Raw genomic sequence first — 19,892 nt, forward strand, 5'->3', positions numbered from 1 at the left:
GCATGGCTCGAAAACAACAAATGTGTATGAAATCTTATGGGACTTAACGGCTAACGTCATCAGTCCCTAAGCATACACACTTTTTTTTTTGGTCATTACTCTACTGACTGGTTTGATGCGGCCCGCCACGAATTTCTTTCCTGTGCTAACCTCTTCATCTCAGAGTAGCACTTGCAACCTACGTTCTCAATTATTTGCCTGACGTATTCCAATCTCTGTCTTCCTCTACAGTTTTTGCCCTCTACAGCTCCCTCTAGTACCATGGACGTCATTCCCCCAAGTCTTAGCAGATGTCCTATCATCCTGTCCCTTCTCCTTATCAGTGTTTTCCACATATTCCTTTCCTCTCCGATTCTGCATAGAACCTCCTCATTCTTTACCTTATCAGTCCATCTAATTTTCAACATTCGTCTATAGCACCACATCTCAAATGCTTCGATTCTCTTCTTTTCCGGTTTTCCCACAGTCCATGTTTCACTACCATACAATGCTGTACTTCAGACGTACATCCTCAGAAATTTCTTCCCCAAATTAAGGTCGGTATTTGATATTAGTAGACTTCTCTTGGCCAGAAATGCCTTTTTTGCCATAGCGAGTCTGCTTTTGATGTCCTCTTTGCTCCGTCCGTCATTGGTTATTTTACTGCCTAGGTAGCAGAATTCCTTAACTTCATTGACTTCGTGACCATCAATTCTGATGTTAAGTTTCTCGCTGTTCTCATTTCTACTACTTCTCATTACCTTCGTCTTTCTCCGATTTACTCTCAAACCATACTGTGTACTCATTAGACTGTTCATTCCGTTCAGCAGATCATTTAATTCTTCTTCACTTTCACTCAGGATAGCAATGTCATCAGCGAATCCTATCATTGATATCCTTTCACCTTGTATTTTAATTCCACTCCTGAACCTTTCTTTTATTTCCATCATTGCTTCCTCGATGTACAGATTGAAGAGTAGGGGCGAAAGGCTACAGCCTGGTCTTAAACCCTTCTTAATACGAGCACTTCGTTCTTGATCGTCCACTCTTATTATTTCCTCTTGGTTCTTGTACATATTGTATATGACCCGTCTTTCGCTATAGCTTACCCCCTACTTTTTTTCAGAATCTCGAACAGCTTGCACCATTTTATATTGTCGAACGCTTTTTCCAGGTCGACAAATCCTATGAAAGTGTCTTGGTTTTTCTTTAGCCTTGCTTCCATTATTAGCCGTAACGTCAGAATTGCCTCTCTCGTCCCTTTACTTTTCCTAAAGCCAAACTGATCGTCACCTAGCGCATTCTCAATTTTCTTTTCCATTCTTCTGTATATTATTCTTGTAAGCAGCTTCAATGCATGAGCTGTTAAGCTGAGTGTGCGATAATTCTCGCACTTGCCGTCTTCGTAATTGTGTGGATGATGCTTTTCCGAAAGTCAGATGGTATGTCGCCAGACTCATATATTCTACACACCAACGTGAATAGTCGTTTTGTTGCCACTTCCCCCAATGATTTTAGAAATTCTGACGGAATGTTATCTACCCCTTCTGCCTTATTTGCCCGTAAGTCCTCCAAAGCTCTTTTAAATTCCGATTCTAATACTGGATCCCCCATCTCTTCTAAATCGACTTCTGTTTCTTCTTCTATCACATCAGACGAATCTTCACCCTCATAGAGGCATTCAATGTATTCTTTCCACCTATCTGCTCTCTCCTCTGCATTTAACAGTGGAATTCCCGTTGCACTCTTAATGTTACCACCGTTGCTTTTAATGTCACCAAAGGTTGTTTTGACTTTCCTGTATGCTGAGTCTGTCCTTCCGACAATCATATCTTTTTCGATGTCTTCACATTTTTCCTGCAGCCATTTCGTCTTAGTTTCCCTGCACGTCCTATTTATTTCATTCCTCAACGACTTGTATTTCTGTATTCCTGATTTTCCCGGAACATGTTTGTACTTCCTCCTTTCATCAATCAACTGAAGTATTTCGTCTGTTACCCATGGTTTCTTCGCAGCTACCTTCTTTGCACCTATGTTTTCCTTCCCAACTTCTGTGATGGCCCTTTTTAGAGATGTCCATTCCTCTTCAGCTGTACTGCCTACTGCGCTATTCCTTATTGCTGTATCTATAGCTTTAGAGAACTTCAAACGTATCTCGTCATTCCTTAGTACTTCCGTATCCCACTTCTTTGCGGATTGATTCTTCCTGACTAATGTCTTGAACTTCAGCCTACTCTTCATCACTACTATATTGCAATCTGAGTCTATATCTGCTCCTGGGTACGCCTTACAGTCCAGTATCTGATTTCGGAATCTCTGTCTGACCATGATGTAATCGAATTGAAATCTTCCCGTATCTCCCGGCCTTTTCCAAGTAGACCTCCTCCTCTTGTGATTCTTGAACAGGGTATTCGCTATTACTAGCCGAAACTTGTTACAGAACTCAATTAGTCTTTCTCCTCTTTCATTCCTTGTCTCAAACCTATATTCTCCTGTAACCTTTTCTTCTACTCCTTCCCCTACAACTGCATTCCAGTCGCCCATGACTATTAGTTTTTCGTCCCCATTTACATACTGCATTACCCTTTCAATATCCTCATACACTTTCTCTATCTGTTCATCTTCAGCTTGCGACGTCGGCATGTATACCTGAACTATCGTTGTCGGTGTTGGTCTGCTGTCGATTCTGATTAGAACAACCCGGTCACTGAACTGTTCACAGTAACACACCCTCGGCCCTACCTTCCTATTCATAACGAATCCTATACCTGTTATACCATTTTCTGCTGCTGTTGATATTACCCGATACTCATCAAAAATGGTTCAAATGGCTCTGAGCACTATGGGACTCAACTGCTGAGGTCATTAGTCCCCTAGAACTTAGAACTAGTTAAACCTAACTAACCTAAGGAAATCACAAACATCCATGCCCGAGGCAGGATTCGATCCTGCGACCGTAGCGGTCTTGCGGTTCCGGACTGCAGCGCCTTTAACCGCACGGCCACTTCGGCCGGCCGATACTCATCTGACCAGAAATCCTTGACTTCCTTCCACTTCACTTCACTGACCCCTACTATATCTAGATTGAGCCTTTGCATTTCCCTTTTCAGATTTTCTAGTTTCCCTACCACGTTCAGGCTTCTGACATTCCACGCCCCGACTCGTAGAACGTTATCCTTTCGTTGATTATTCAATCTTTTTCTCATGGTAACCTCCCCCTTTGCAGTCCCCTCCCGGAGATCCGAATGGGGGACTATTCCGGGATCTTTTGCCATTGGAGACATCATCATGACACTTCTTTAATTACAGGCCACATGTCCTGTGGATACACGTTACGTGTCTTTAATGAAGTGGTTTCCATTGCCTTCTGCATCCTCATGTCGTTGATCATTGCTGATTCTTCCGCCTTTAGGGGCAATTTCCCACTCCTACGACAGGAGAGTGCCCTGAACCTCTATCCGCTCCTCCGCCCTCTTTGACAAGGCCGTTGGCAGAATGAGGCTGACTTCTTATGCCGGAAGTCTTCGGCCGCCAATGCTGATCATTTATCAAAAATTTAGGCAGTGGCGGGGATCGAACCAGGGACCGAAGACGTTTTGATTATGAATCAAAGACGCTACCCCTAGACCACGGGTTCTTACATGCTACTTAGCCTAAATTATCCTAAGGACTAACACACACACCCATGCCCGAGGGAGGACTCGAACCTCCCCAGGCGCATGGCTCAAGTCCATTAACAACAAAGTCTCATCTTGGAGAGTTTATCCTTCTTCCCAGTTCCAAATACAAAATGTACATTCCACTAATTGTAAAATGTGGGCAACAAATAATTGCTTGTATTTTGTCATGTGAAGTGTGGCCCGTTGTAAAAAAGTACCAGATGATTGACCAGTGTAGTCGTTCATCGCCGAGAGACATATCCTTATATTTTTGGAGTCTTCTAAAGATGGATGATGAGGGTCCGATACTAGGCCTGCGTCGATAGCTAGTAATTAGTTTTTCTTTCCTGCAGTGTTTCACACTATGAGAAACCCGCGCCAACGCTATAGGCTTGTGATCGCAGGATTGAATCCTCTCAATAACTCACAAGTACTTGTGAACAGAGACAAAATTACGTGTTGCTATCATTTCATAAACTCTTTTGTACTTTTAGATATACAGGGTGTTACAAAAAGGTACGGCCAGACTTTCAGGAAACATTCCTCACACACAAAGAAAGAAAATATGTTATGTGGACATGTGTTCGGAAACGCTTACTCTCCATGTTAGAGCTCTTTTTATTACTTCTCTTCAAATCACATTAATCATGAAATGGAAACACATAGCAACAGAACGTACCAGCGTGACTTCAAACACTTTGTTACAGGAAATGTTCAAAATGTCCTCCGTTAGCGAAGATACATGCATCCACCCTCCGTCGCATGGAATCCCTGATGCGCTGTTGCAACCCTGGAGAATGGCGTATTGTATCACAGCCGTCCACAAAACGAGCACGAAGAGTCTCTACATTTGGTACCGGGGTTGCGTAGACAAGAGCTTTCAAATGCCACCATAAATGAAAGTCAAGAGGGTTGAGGTCAGGAGAGCGTGGAGGCCATGGAATTGGTCCGCCTCTACCAATCCATCGGTCACCGAATCTGTTGTTGAGAAGCGTACGAACACTTCGACTGAAATGTGCAGGAGCTCCATCGTGCATGCACCACATGTTGTGTCGTACTTGAAAAGGCACATGTTCTAGAAGCACAGGTAGAGTATCCCGTATGGCCCGCATCTCGTGGTCGTGCGGTAGCGTTCTCGCTTCCCACGCCCGGGTTCCCGGGTTCGATTCCCGGCGGGGTCAGGGATTTTCTCTGCCTCGTGATGGCTGGGTGTTGTGTGCTGTCCTTAGGTTAGTTAGGTTTAAGTAGTTCTAAGTTCTAGGGGACTGATGACCATAGATGTTAAGTCCCATAGTGCTCAGAGCCATTTTTAGTATCCCGTATGAAATCATGATAACGTGCTCCATTGAGTGTAGGTGGAAGAACATGGGGCCCAATCAAGACATCACCAACAATGCCTGCCCAAACGTTCACATAAAATCTGTGTTTGTGACGTGATTGCACAATTTCGTGCGGATTTTCGTCAGCCCACACATGTTGATTGTGAAAATTTACAATTTGATCATCAGAATCGGGGAAGTACAGTAGATATTGACGAAACTAAAATGAGCTCTAACATGGAAATTAAGCGTTTCCGGACACATGTCCACATAACATCTTTTCTTTATTTGTGTGTGAGGAATGTTTCCTGAAAGTTTGGCCGTACCTTTTTGTAACACCTTGTATTTCACTCGCAATGATTTATAGTCTAAAACGTCCGGAACAGTTAGCTACATCCTGTCAGACTTTTTCAATACAAGATTTGTATTTCAAGTGCACATTCTTGACAAATAGCCTGTTTTCACAATGACTGTTGCGAATTATGAAAAGGTCATTGGATTAATACGAAGTTAAGATGCTACACTACCGCAAGTACAAAAATCAGATTTTTTAAGAACATAATTTCTTAAATATCAATTGAGATGCGTAACGGAACTAAAAAACCACGCTGAGTGTGAGGTAGGCTTCCATTTACACTCCACGGCGGGAAGGGCAGGTATGGGATGTATAAGCCCGGTCTTCGCCTAGGCGGCCCAAGCTGCCGTCCGGAGCATACTGGGCCGTGACGGAGAAAAGGGGTGAAATACGCTTCTCCGATTTTCACATTGTAAAAGCTGTTTACGTTACACAAGACTAAACCACATCATTTTATTCTCTTATCTTTTCCTTTAAACGTTACTTTCTTTGTGAAAAAAATAAAACACCTGCTTTTCATTTCGCATGATCGTTTAGCTCTGAAAAGTTCCTCAGTCGGTTTTAAAGAATGTGTATGTTTAAAGAAACTGATTTTTGTACGCATGGTAGTGTAGCATTTTAGCTTCTTAATAAACCATTGACCTTTACATAATTCCTAAGTCATTGCGGAATGTCGCTATCTCTCAAGCACGTACACTCAATATATGAATATAATATTGAGGAAGTCTGGCTTTGTGTAACTTACTGTTTGATACATTACTGTTCATGAAATACAGCTAAAAGTACAAAAGAGATTTGAAATGGTAGTGACACTGATATCTGTCTTCCTTCACGAGTAAATGAGAGTTATGGAGTGGTATCAAAGCCGCGATCGCAAGTCTGCAGGGTTTGTGAGAGTTTAGCTGTAGTGTGAAACACTGCAGGATGAAAATATGAATTATTAACGACCATTGCCAATCTAGTATTGAACACTCACAAGATTTTAATCACCTATGTTCAGAAAACTAAAAATTTGTACGAATTTTTCTGACAGCGACGACCAGTTGTACTCTACAATCATCTGGTAAGGTTTTATAGTGAGCCGCACGCTATATTTTAAAAGACAAGCAACTAGTTACTGTCCATCCTACAATTATAGAATGTACATTCAAGATTTGAAACTTCGCCTTTTGGTTGCATGCTTTCTTTAAGTAGTTTCCATTTGGATTTTTCATTTTTTAACAGAAAGGAGGAAGGGAGAAACAGAGGTAAGTGCGGTTATTTTGGGGGAGGAGACCAGACAGCGAGGTCATCGGTCTCATCGGATTAGGGAATGATAGGGAAGGAAGTCGGCTGTGCCCTTTGAAAGGAACCATCCCTGCATTTACCTGGAGCGATTTAGGGAAATCACGGAAAACCTAAATCCTGAGTGAGCCCGCCAAGTTCCCTTAACTTCCGACAGATACCGTAGCTTCAGGACAGTTTCAAAATGGCGTCTCTAGGTGATGTACGTTACGAGCAACGTACCGTCATAGTATTTCTCACTGCAGAGAATGAAACTGTGAGGAATATTCATAACCGTTTGTGCAAAGTCTATTGAGAATCTGCTGTCGACATAATTACAGTTTGCCGGTGGCTGTGCCGGAGCGGTTCTAGGCGCTTCAGTCTGGAACCTCGCGACCGCTACGGTCGTAGGTTCGAATCCTGCATCGGGCATGGATGTGTGTGATGTCCTTAGGTTAGTTAGGTTTAAGTAGTTCTACATTCTAGGGGACTGGTGACCTCAGATGTGCTCAGAGCCATTTGAACTATTTAGAAGCGCAGTTAGTTGCTGAGCACGGAGGGTGAGGTCGTCAGAAGGCGGTTCGGCGGAGCTCTACGATTTGTAGCGGTCGGGGAGACCATCCGCGGCTGTCATACCTGACATGTTGCAGCGAGCTGACGTTGTCATTCGCGAGGACAGACGCATTACAATTCGGCAGTTGGCCCTGCATCTGTCAACCAGCAAAGAAAGTGTGGATGCAATTATCTGCACTCTCGGATATTCAAAAGTGTGTGCAAGATGGGTCCTGCAGTGTCTAACGGTGGATCACAAATCGCACCAAAAAAAATTTGTCTTTATCTACTGCAACGTTTTCAAGCTGAGGGGAGGCCTTCTTGTCCCAGATTGTGACAGGTGATGAAAGCTGGGTACAGCATTTTGAGCAGGAAACAAAACGACAGTCGATGGAATGGTGCCATTCAGACTCCCCACAGAAGAAAAAATTCAAAGCAACTGCTTCCGCCAGTATGGTCACCGCGTTCTGGGACTGCGAAGGTGTGATTATCATTGATGTGATTCCGAGAGATGGTACCATTAATTCAGAAGCATATATCAACAGATTAACAAAACTCAAGACGCGCTTCCGGCGACTTTGGTGCCACAGCAACCCAGGAGATGTTTTGCTGTAACACGATAACGCTTGGCCCCACACAAGTCTGAGGACTGCTGAACACATCGCAAAACAGGGTTGGACAGTGTTACCCCATCCAACCCTCAACGCTGACCTAGCCGCCTCGGACTTTCATGTGTTTGTGAAATTCGTGGAAGACGATGAGGAGGTGATTGACACATTGAAGCACTGGCTCCGCCTCCAGGACAAGGATGGGTACCGACAGGGCATACACGCCGTTGTTTCGCGCTGGAGGAAGGCGTTAGAATGGGATGGAGATTACGTGGAAAAATAGGGTTTGTAGATAAAACACCATTCTTTTGTTTGTGTCTTTCTCATTATGTTCAATAAAGAATCGTTGAAGAAAAAAAGTGTGGTGCATTACTTTATGGGCAACCTCCGTATATCGAATAAGTAATTAAGGCCATAGGGTGCCAGTGCTACTATAAGAGGAAAAGGGTGTCACAGGAGAGGAATTCGTGGTGAGCTGCATCAAAGCAGCCAGGAGACTGACACACACTCACGCGCGTAAGCACACACATATGCCCAAACGTTCACAAAGATGTTAATGCATTACAAGCAACTCCACCTGTGGGGACAGCCATCACCCTCCCCCTTCTTCCACTCATCACAACGAGTCCTCCTGAGGACGCTGATGGCCACGCTGTTGAGCACCCCACATCTAACAGCATTATCATGAAGTGCAAAACTACAGTTTCAACCATTATCCACGTCGTACACTCTGTATTCAGACAAAGTGAGGTACCATAATTTTTATAACAGTCTGCTCTAATGAAAATTCATTACTATTTCGGCTGGTTTTGTGTATTCTGTTTAGCATATTAATAAAAGTTAGTTGACCTGTAATTACAATTGTCCTTCCTATTAAACATATATCTGCTATCCATAGAACTGCGTTTAACGAACCTGCTTTGGCTTCCTAATTCGCCGCTATGAGGATCAGACTGTCTGGCTACCTTCTCAGAGGTGTTTTTTTGATACCTGGTATCACCAGAGATTTTTCTTTGCTGCTTAGACTGATACTCCTCCATCCTGTCTCGAAGGATAAGCTGAAGAAATTTCTAATGGAGAAACAACTGCACAACTGCCCCAGTTTCAGAAAATGGTTCAAAAGGCTCTGAGCACTATGGGACTTAACATCTAAGGTCATCTGTCCCCTAGAACTTAGAACTACTTAAACCTAATCAACCTAAGGACATCACACGCATCCTTGCCCGAGGCAGGATTCGAAACTGCGACCGTAGCGGTCGCGCGGTTCCAGACTGAAGCGCCTAGGACCGCTCGGCCACCTGCGACCGGCGCCCCCGTTTCGAAAGGTGGTGTTAGTATTTGAGCGAATAGAATGATGATCATGTATCCCTGCAGTATCCGGGGCACATTCCAACATATACATTACTTCATTGACAATCCCATTGTATGTAAGAAATAATTTGCACTAACATTACTCATACAATGACAAATTTTGATAAGCTAAAACAAGTTCTTTCTTTATTTCAGACGTCCTGGATTCCTATAGTCGTCTACGTTCCTGCAATAGCGTTTAACCAAGGTAAGCAACAGCTCTATCTTTTTATTTCAGAATGAATGTTCTGTGAAAGAAGATACGGGTGGGATGATATGGATTTCAGTTAAAATGCACAGCTTCTGCTTACAGAGCGTGTACGTAGCGCAAAATTTCTCAATTTCTTAAATTCGATCCCAAATTGTACGTTTTCTTTTACAAATCTTTCCTCATTTGCAATGGACTTCTGTCTTCTTCTGACACATCTTTCGCCTCAGAAGAAATAGAACGTTCGATAGCAACATAACGTGGATAAGTTGTACTTAAATAGTAGTTCCACATAGTTTCAAGTGCCCATATATGAGAGTGCTGCTGTTGTTCTTTCCATGGTTTCTGTCAAAATACCCTGTGAAAATAGTGAGATATGCGTCTAAATATTCCTGTTTTATCATCTGAACCTCATTCTCAAGGACACCAAATTTAGGTTGCTAGCCAACTCCATGAATTCACAAGCAACATTAATATCTCATCCTAATGTCGGCATTCCGTCCGACACGACCTAACGCGGAATGATCCTTAAAATTAGGTTTAGGATTGGCACATGCAATCTGAGGTTCATTTCGAGTATTCTAAGAAAATATAAATAATCAGCGGAAGATGTGACATATAAAAGACGTGTTAGACCAATTCATTAGTACAGCATTTCCCTTTTCAGTTTTTCCTGCTTCTCTACTACGTTCAAACTACTGACGATCTATGCTCCGACTATTAGAACGTTAAATCTTCGTTGGCTATTCAGTCTTTTTCCCACGGTCACCCTCCTCTTGGCAGCCCCCTCCCAGAGAACCAAATGGGGGATTAATCAGGAATCTTTTGCCAATGACACTTTTTCAGTTATGGGCCAGCTGTACAGTGAAAATACCTTATGAGTCCTGTCCCTTCTGCATCTTCACGTCTTTGATCACTGCATTTTCTTCCATAATTCAGGGATAGTTTCCCACCACAAGGGCTAGAGAGTGCCCTGATATTCTGTCCCTCTTCCGTCCACTTTGACAATGCAGTGGTACAATAAAAGAATGAAGGTTTCTTACTATGCCAGAAGTGTTTGGTTACCATTGCTAATAATCATTTACTCAGAATCTAAATAGTGGAATTGCATCTAGGATCCCGGACTTTTTTAATTAATAGTAAAAGACGCTACTCTTAAACCCCGAGACTAGTAACGTTATAATACACTACTGGCCATCAAAATTGCTACACCACGAAGATGACATGCTACAGACACGAAATTTAACCGACAGGAAGAAAATGATGTGATATGCAAATGATAATCTTTTCAGAGCATTCACACAAGGTCGACGCCGGTGGCGACACCTACAACGTGCTGACATGAGGAAAGCTTCCAACCGATTTCTCATACACAAACAGCAGTTGACCGGCGTTGCCTGGTGAAACGTTTTTGTGATGCCACGTGTAAGGACGAGAAATGCGTACCATCACGTTTCCGACTTTGATAAAGGTCGGATTGTAGCTTATCGCGATTGCGGTTTATCGTATCGCGACATTGCTGCTCACATTGGTCGAGATCCAATGACTGTTAGCAGAATATGGAATCTGTGGGTCCAGGAGGGTAATACGGAACGCCGTGCTGGATCCAAACGGCCGCGTATCATTAGCAGTCGAGATGACAGGCATCTTATCCGCCTGCCTGTAACGGATCGTGCAGCCACGTATCGATCCCTGAGTCAACAGATGGGGACGTTTGCAAGACAACAACCGTCTGCACGAACAGTTCGACGACGTTTGCAGCAGCATGCACTATCATCTCGGAGACCGTGGCTGCGGTTACCCTTGACGCTGCATCACAGACAGGAGCGCCTGCGATGGTGTACTCAACGACGAACGTGGATGCACGAATGGCAAAACGTCATTTTTTCAGATGAATCCAGGTTCTTTTTACAGTATCATGATGGTCGTATCCGTGTTTGGCGACATCGCGGTGAACGCACATTGGAAGCGTGTATTCGTCATCGCCATACTGGCGTATCACCCGGCGTGATGGTATGGGGTGGCATTGGTTACACGTCTCCGTCACCTCTTGTTCGTACTGACGGCACTTTTAACAGTGGACGTTACATTTCAGATGTGTTACGACTCGTGGCTCTACCCTTCATTCGATCCCTGCGAAACCCTACATGCAGGATAATGCACTACCGCATGTTGCAGGTCCTGTACGGCCCTTTCTGGATACAGAAAATTTTCAACTGCTGCCCTGGCCAGCACATTCTCCAAATCTCTTACCAATTGAAAACGTCTGGTCAATGGTGGCTGAGCAACTGGCTCGTCACAATACGCTAGTCACTACTCTTGATGAACTGTGGTATCGTGTTGAAGCTGCATTGGCTGCTGTACCTGTATACGCCACCCAAGCCCTGTTTGACTCAATGCCCAGGCGTATCACGGCCGTTATTACGACCAGAGGTGGTTGTTCAGGGTATTGCTTTCTTAGGATCTATGCACCTAAACTGCGTGAAAATGTAATCACATGTCAGTTCTAGTATAATATATTTGTCCAATGAATACCCGTTTATCATCTGCATTTCTTCTTTGTGTAGCAATTTTAATGGCCAGTAGTGTAAATGCTGACGTTTGTGTGTGTGTGTGTGTAAACAAACACCACTCAGGCCTCAGCAGGCAGTGTGCTGAAAGTGTGTGTGGACTGCGGCAGAGCCCTTCAAACCATTAAGCTGCTCCATAACGTGTGTAGTAGGGTAACCCGCTTTTTAGTTATTTAAACAGCTGTGGGGCTCCTCTGCAGACTGCAATACTCAAATGTCCAGATGGGAGGCCACCGCAATTGTGGCCTGACTGTGTCCGACGGCATCAGCAGAGCTGACCGCCATCCACCACTCGAGAGTGATTGCCGCCACCGACTGCAAAGTTGTGCAGACACCATTTCCACTAACACGACACTGGCAGACACGATAAGATGCATCAGCTACTTATGTGCCACCTGATGGACGTAATGTGCACAGCATCCCCATCCCGTGCTGTGATGGTCATTCCATGAAACGTGTAGGACAGGCCACAGCTGCATCATGCCAGGACCACACTAGTTCTACAGCGCCAACATACCGATCGGATTAATATGTGGCTCTTAATAACTCCCAGCCACAGCATCGCAGACAATGCTGTCAGACACTAGCTGTGTAGCTGTGCTAAGAAGTGTCAGATGACAGATCAGAATGGTTTTCAATCCCACGTCAGTCTGTCAAAGAATTTCTGTTTGTCATATTCCACTTCTTTCAACTCCATTAACGGTTATTTCTGTATTGTCAAACAATGTAGTTATAAATGTTTTCCTGACACTTTATACAATCGGTAAGATGGCTGTCGGTTATAAATAGTGATTGAGTTTCCACACGGTTTATGGGAAAGTACTTAATACTGTAGGCAGACAGAATAAAAAAACTTCTTGAGTGCACGTTACTAGCTTCTCTCCAGGTATTTTGTATACATGGAAATAAAGTTTTTATCACTTTAGCAAACTAATGGTTGTTTGCCAGTTTACGCCATAAGAGAAGCAAGGGGTTTGTTGTAGATATCGCTTCTTAGTGTGAAAAATGCCTAGCAATATGATGTAGTCATAAATCGCAGTTTAATACCACGTTCTGTAGTCAGGAAGACACATTGAGGGCGTTTTATATGATCTTAAGATGATTACCTAGTCGTAAATGTTTGTGTCACGTTGTTTTTATTTAAACATGTACGGCACTCCCACCACTATGTGTGTTAGGATTGTAATGTGAGCTGCTTTGGGGTTTTATTTCGGTTAAATGAATATTTGCAGTAGCTTGCATGATCAGTATGCTGAGTTCCACATCAGCAGCTTGTAACATTATGTGATTGCCTCAGCATTTTAAATCATTCACTAATCGAGCAGTCGCTCGGCAACAGCTACAGTTAGCAAATAATGTTGCGAGAATGTAAAAGGTGAACGACCTGTGACGTAACTCGTTTATTGTCGAAGCGCCGTCAGAGATGCAGTGAGTTATTGACTTTGAAAACCGCGGCGCGAAAAACGGACAGAAGAAGAACACTTTTACACTTTTTTTTTTTTTTTTTTTTGTTTTTTTTTTTTTTTTTGTGTGTACGAGATATTCTCGATGAACAGTTACTCATTCTTCTCTTGTCTCTTGTAACTTGTGTCAGACGCGCATTTCTTGCCGCGGTATTATTATCGTTAAAAATAATATTGTTTTAGTGTAAAGTAAATGTGTAATACTAAAAGTGCCTAGTAGTAGATTTATTGTGCGACGTGTATGTGAAAACGTCAAAGGAATTGTTTTCATTACGAGAAGTGCCAGTCAAAACGGCATCCATGTTAAATCCTTCATTGCAGTGTAAGTTCGTCTATTAATTGCCATAAATACAGAGTTAAATGGAACTAGTGTATGGACTATTTATTTAATATAGAATCTATGTCTCACTCCTTCATGAAGTTATTTAATTTTCTTTGTGTTTCTGCCAAATAGAGAGTTCACAGTCACGAATTCTTTCGTCGAAATCGGACGGAAGTTGTATGCGGCGAAATATTTTCTCCGCGCCATATTCTACTGGTAAATGCATGATAAACTACGGTCACTTAGGAAATTCATGTTGAGCTATCCAAAAATAATTATATTTTGAATAGGCATTTACTCTCCTCTGCAATGCAACTTGCGACTGATCAGACGATCAAACAAGAAACAGCCGCACACGGTCGGCGTTCGCAAATATGTTTCCACCGCTGATTATAGCTATATGTTACAGCACAAAAGTAAACATATTGTTATAATTAGCGACTACGAACGGGGACATTTATAACTGTATGTTTATGTATACACATTACGTAAACATATCGTTATAAGGTACACCACGCCAAGCTGCAATGTGATGCGTATTCCTCTGTCAATGGCGGCCACTATATAAGTAGTACACCCCACGAAAGTGCAGTTTAATCCAGCGTGCCTAGGTTGAAGTCAGGGGTAGCTACCCTGCCGCAGTAAATAACTCACCACTGCATATCGGATGACTCCCTTTTAGAAAGTATTTATGGTGATGTATGCTTAGATCTCATTGCTACCTGTGAAATCTATATGTATTTCTAAAGGTACACAGTTTTGCTCTTAATCATGTTCCATTGTTATAACTGGTTAGCAGTCTCCTGTTCTAGACAGAAAGCAATGTCACTGTTTTGGGAGCTGTTTCCAGCAGTATACCTGTAACTACTGCTATTTATAGTGCACAAACATTTCATTCCAATGACTGACCTACCTTCATGTCTGCAATGCTTGTCATACATGTCTGTAGAGTAGAATCTCAAGCAGATAATTCTTATATAGGACTGACAAAATTTTATTGCGTGGTCTGAAACACCCAAATGCAATTACCCTATTGAGTGCAGCATACAGAAGTGGATTGAGACATTGTAAAAACCATTCTACTTGGAAAATTTTACGCCTTTGATCAAGATATATTTAACTAATGGAACATAGTGTTTTATACTGGACGGTTATTGTTACATATTTCAACACAGGGTGATTTTTTCCACCTAGTACAAACTCTAGGGATTGATTGGTGAAAACATATGGAACAAAAAAGGTCTATTGAACTTATGTCCGGAAATGCATGGTTTCCATGCTAGAGACCATTTATTCAACAAAACTTTGTTATGGAGAGTGCAGTCTAATACGCACTGTACCAGGTAGCCACAGTTACAGTATGTATGGTTTCCTCCTAGAGGGATCAGTTTCACTATTGGATTGTAAAGTGACAATGCCGTTGTGTAAAGAAGAGTATCATCATCATCAGGCAATCGGAAGTAATTGCAGAATACCAAGGACAAACTGTGTACTAATGACTGTAACACAGCCCAATGCAAAATTATAAAAGAAATACTCAGGGAATTTAAACAAAACTTCAGGGAAGAATGATGATGTACTTCTCGTAATCCATGCTGGGCAAAGGAATGTGAAGACACCACCAGCAGGAGCGATACATCCAACCAAAACAAAATGGCCATACCCAGTAATACCCAGCATATTAAACAGTGAAGTTACTACGTGCAACGAACATGTCAGATATGCTTGAAATGCATGCAGAGGTTGGAGTCAATGAATACTGTGGGACAGCAACCGCAGTCAGTATACAGTGATGTAAAGAAAATTTGTGGAATTTTGCTGTAATATGAGGCAATTTGTTACAGTTCTGTTATATCATAGAAATGTATAGAGGATTTCGTTACAAATTTCCCGTAACATGATAATGTGGAGTGAAGAAAGTCATTTACTCATAATGGTGCAATTACATAAGTTAGAATTATCAGCAGAATCTACGAATGTTTTGCTCTACAAGATAAAGTTAATACCCTAACAAGAAGTCACTATAATGTTTAGGTTACTTTGAAAACGTAGCAACCCTCATTTATGACTAATACAAAGTGAATTATTATCTGTCAGCATCCTATTTTATAAGAGTTTTATATAGTTTTCACTATGCTACAGTATGATTCTGTTCTAGTCAAATACACTATAAACAATATGTTAGATCAATAGTACCATTGTGTGTGTTTTGTAATGATACAGAACAGATACTCGTATTTATACAATTGGATAAATAAAAGCCAAAAGTGTTGTGATGAATCTCTGGCCATGAACTGAAAGCTTCGAGAGATAAGTTTTCTGGTACACTTTCCCACAGTTTCAGCCAACGGCTGCACATTGTTGAGTATTCTTCTGTAGCATTCCTGCAGTGTTGGGGAGAGTCTGACACTTTTGCTTATAGGATTTTTCCCATATCAAGGGTATTTTGTCACTATTTCGCTGTAACGTGGAGTAATTTGTTACGATTTTACTGAAACAGAGACATTTTATTAGTTTTGCTGTAACACAGGCAGTTAGTTATAATTTCGCTGTAAATGTCAATGTATTGTGGAAGGGGGATAACTGTCATGTAGTCATTACTGTGTGTTCGATTACGTTAGCAAACTCAGCAGACCATCATAAACGTTTTGTACACATAGATAAAATGAATACCCTAGCATGGGGACATTATAACATTCTGGTGACTTAGTAAAGTAGTTGAATGTGGCTAGTTGAAAGTCTGCAAGTGCAGTTTAACTTGTAAGCTAGAACTGCATTGTGCCATTCATGTCTTGTACTGTTACTGAACAAATCTTTAAATATTTTGATAAAGAACACCCAGAACTGTCGACGTATATGTATGGTCTTGAAACAATAAGTAAGAGATAGATTTGCAGCTACAGCTCAATATATTTCATCCAAAATTGACCATTATAGGGCATCTTTTATTGCATACATTCTGCTATCAAGAGAGTAGAATTGCCAGTGAGGTAACGAATATACTGTATGTTTGAAGTTCTCAGAAAAACAAGCACAGGCTGTAATGAAATACTGGTAAAAAATTACAAATAGAAGAATGAATAGAGAATCATAAGAATGTAAGTACAAGAGAGGAGTGCTCAGATTGAAAAAGGGTAAGATAAAGATGTAACCCTGTTACCAAAAAGTTGACCCTGTACATCAACAGACCAAGAGCTACTGTGATATTCTTGATTGTTGCCCCATCAGAGCACCCATTTCATCAGTGGGTAATTCCACTTTATATGGTATAGTCGGATGCTTTCTTGCCGATTTCACCCAGTGTTTCTCATGTTGCCGCATGTCACTCCCATGTGTGATAAATGGTGTTTCTCCCTTCATGATGTCTTTCACAGAGATGGAGAATTTACCACATAGATAGCTCTTAAATGCATCACATAATTTCCTTTTTTAACAAGACACATAGTCCCTTCTCTAATTTTTCATGATACTCCATTTGATTACAGATATTACGTAATTTACGTGTCAGCATTTACTGTAAAACACTGATGAAAAAGTGGATATACATTGGAGTATCTGCATAAGAAACAATGGATCCAAGGACGATGACTATATTACGAAAATTCTGTTTATACATCTCCATTTTCATTTGGATCTGGTTAAAAAAGCATGGTTAAATTGTACCTAAATGTGGTTGTTTCGACATTTTGCAACTAACAAAAGAAAATCCTTTTTGCAGAGTCATAAAACACATGAACATTTCAACATTCTTGTTATTGATACTGATAATATCCAGCCTTATCAAAAATGAGACGATCCTTAGCTGGAATAAAATGAATGTACTGATGTCTATTACAGAAATGCTTTTGTGACACTGTTATGGTGGCTACACTTTGCGACCTGGAGGTGTGCAATGAAGCATTAGAAATGGGATTATTTGGTATGAGATGCTGTGTTCTAGGTGTGGAACTTAAAACGTTTTGTTCCTGGATGTACTAAATACCACTCAACTATCCTATTTCGATTTTAGCACACAGACTGCCTTTTACTATAAATTACACACATCAGCCTTACCTTATAAAGATGGCACAGAGCATATACGATGGTTGAGGAATATATTATTAACCCCTACACAATTTTCTGCAGAAACAACTGTGGCAGATAGAACAGCTAATACTGACCTTGGAATGATCGTAGCTGTATGTTGATTTTTTTAACCATGGGACATGAATGAACTATCCCAGTTGCTTTATAAATGGCTAGATTAGTCATTACTATTACATTGTACACAACAATAACTCGTTAATACTCAAATCTGATCTTTCCTCAAGTCTGAGAAGACGTATTGTTTCGACATCTCAGTCGTCAATCCCATCTCAGCCATAAATTCTTGTAGTGCTATTGAAGTATTCTCTTAGTATATGCCCAGTTTATCAGAGGTCTAGCAATAGCAGCACTAGCACCACAATGAAGGTAGCCTTTCTTCTGTTTCTGCCCTGTTGTTTTCCTTGAAACAGTTCTCTGAACGTATGTTAAGCCTAATGGTCACTTTCATGACATGGATCGGTCGTAATCTTCTTTGGTGCAATCCTAGGTCTATATATAAATTTATTTGTTCTTCCTGTATTACATTTACCGTATGATATTTCCTCATGGACCATCAATGCCACTATAACACTAGACACAGTATTACTGCATTTACAATTTACGATTCTCTCTTGTCTTACTGACGGTTAGCCCTCATTCTAAGTCTGATATTACAAATTATGAACCCCATCATAGCGGTAGCAGACGCTGACATTTACAGGACGAAGTCTGTGCCTAACAGATAATCGGAAATTACACTCCAGAGAAGAGGTATTACTTGACCTGACCTACATAATTATGTGTGAAACTTTCAGCTTCCTAATAGTAGCGATTGGGAGACTGTGACAGAAACTGTGGTGTTCTGTCAGCACTGTGCGCAAGTTTACCTAACCACTTGCTCGACAGATCTGGATGAGCTTGAGTTCTGATTTTGCTCATGACGTTAGTAAAATACCTGAAGCATACTGTTCAGTTCAGACGTCAAAAGCCACTGTCCTGGGCTCACCTATTCTTACCAGGGAGCTCACATTCATCGTTTTGGCCACTGTAGCAATAAGTAGTAATAATAGTCGGTTTTTATAAAAACAACTGATAACAAATGTTGTCAAATGACAAGTTGTTAAAAATAAGAGCTTGTTCAAAATACGTAAAATCAGTGTAGTTGAGATGAAGAATACGAAACATGTGAAATTCTAATATTATTGGCAACTACTTCCCTAAATATTTAGATCCACCACATTTCCTCATTTCTCACACTACTGCCTGACATCAGTACGTCGCAGTACGTCGTTTGACTTGACCTTCTACGATCTGGCTGGGAGCTACGATATTACATCTATTAACGAGCCCATACTAGGCGATCGCTGTGTGAGTCCTGTGGACCTGTTGTGGCCCATCCCACAGCTCTTGCAGAAACCTGCAGACTAGGTTTGCTTGACGCTCAGTGAAGTACTCTTTATATTGTTTGTTAAAATTTCTCTTCTACTACATATTACATAACTTTAATAAAACACAGTAGTCCAGTCGTTTAAAAACGATTAATCAGTGATGGTGTGGCCTCTGGATAGTATGGGCTTCAGGATGGTGTGGGCCTCTGTGCTGTGGTTAAATTGTGTGAAGGGCTGCAGGATGGAGCTGTGAGTTCTTGCATGTGTTGTGTACTGTTATTAAATGATCTCTTAGCTTCCAATCTGTCGGACTCAGAACCGATTAAAGTGATCCTGGAATGTGATCCATTCTCCTGACTCCTTCACATCTGACTAAGACACTCTTAACATGATAACTGAATGAAGATTACAGTCACCTGCCAGAACAATAACTACTAATTTATTCCCATTCCACGATCTGTGTTGCTGTCCCCGTAATACATTTCTCAGACGACCATTCTCCAACTCTCTTAGGTTACCATGTATTTTGTCATAACTCCTCTTGGTGCTCGTAATTTATGGGAATGTTGTATCGATTTAGTGCCACATATGTCCAGAAACAAATGAAGGGTTTGTCCGGTACATGCCTCGCTATATTGTCGCTGTTTGTGTTCAAAAGAAACACCAACATACTATTAAGCAGTTGGTTATAAACTTTTGGATCATCTTTATTGCTAGTCTTCAAAACTGCATGTTGATCTTGACTGCATGTTAATCAACCACATCTTCTTATTCCTCCATTGCTTCCAAAG

General features: G+C 41.5%; 1 protein-coding gene across 2 annotated transcripts in view; it reads left to right on the plus strand.

Moving 5' to 3' along the window:
- LOC126194804 (sodium-coupled monocarboxylate transporter 1-like) overlaps positions 1 to 19,892 on the plus strand; it is a 202,557-nt gene that overhangs the window by 56,606 nt on the left and 126,059 nt on the right. For both annotated transcript variants that reach the window (XM_049933116.1, XM_049933117.1), the window contains exon 5: positions 9,242 to 9,293. In XM_049933116.1, the coding sequence (XP_049789073.1) occupies positions 9,242 to 9,293 (52 nt within the window). The remainder of the gene's footprint in view (positions 1 to 9,241; positions 9,294 to 19,892) is intronic.

The sequence above is a fragment of the Schistocerca nitens genome, chromosome 7 (assembly GCF_023898315.1).
Source record: "Schistocerca nitens isolate TAMUIC-IGC-003100 chromosome 7, iqSchNite1.1, whole genome shotgun sequence".
Taxonomy (NCBI): Eukaryota; Metazoa; Arthropoda; class Insecta; order Orthoptera; family Acrididae; genus Schistocerca; species Schistocerca nitens.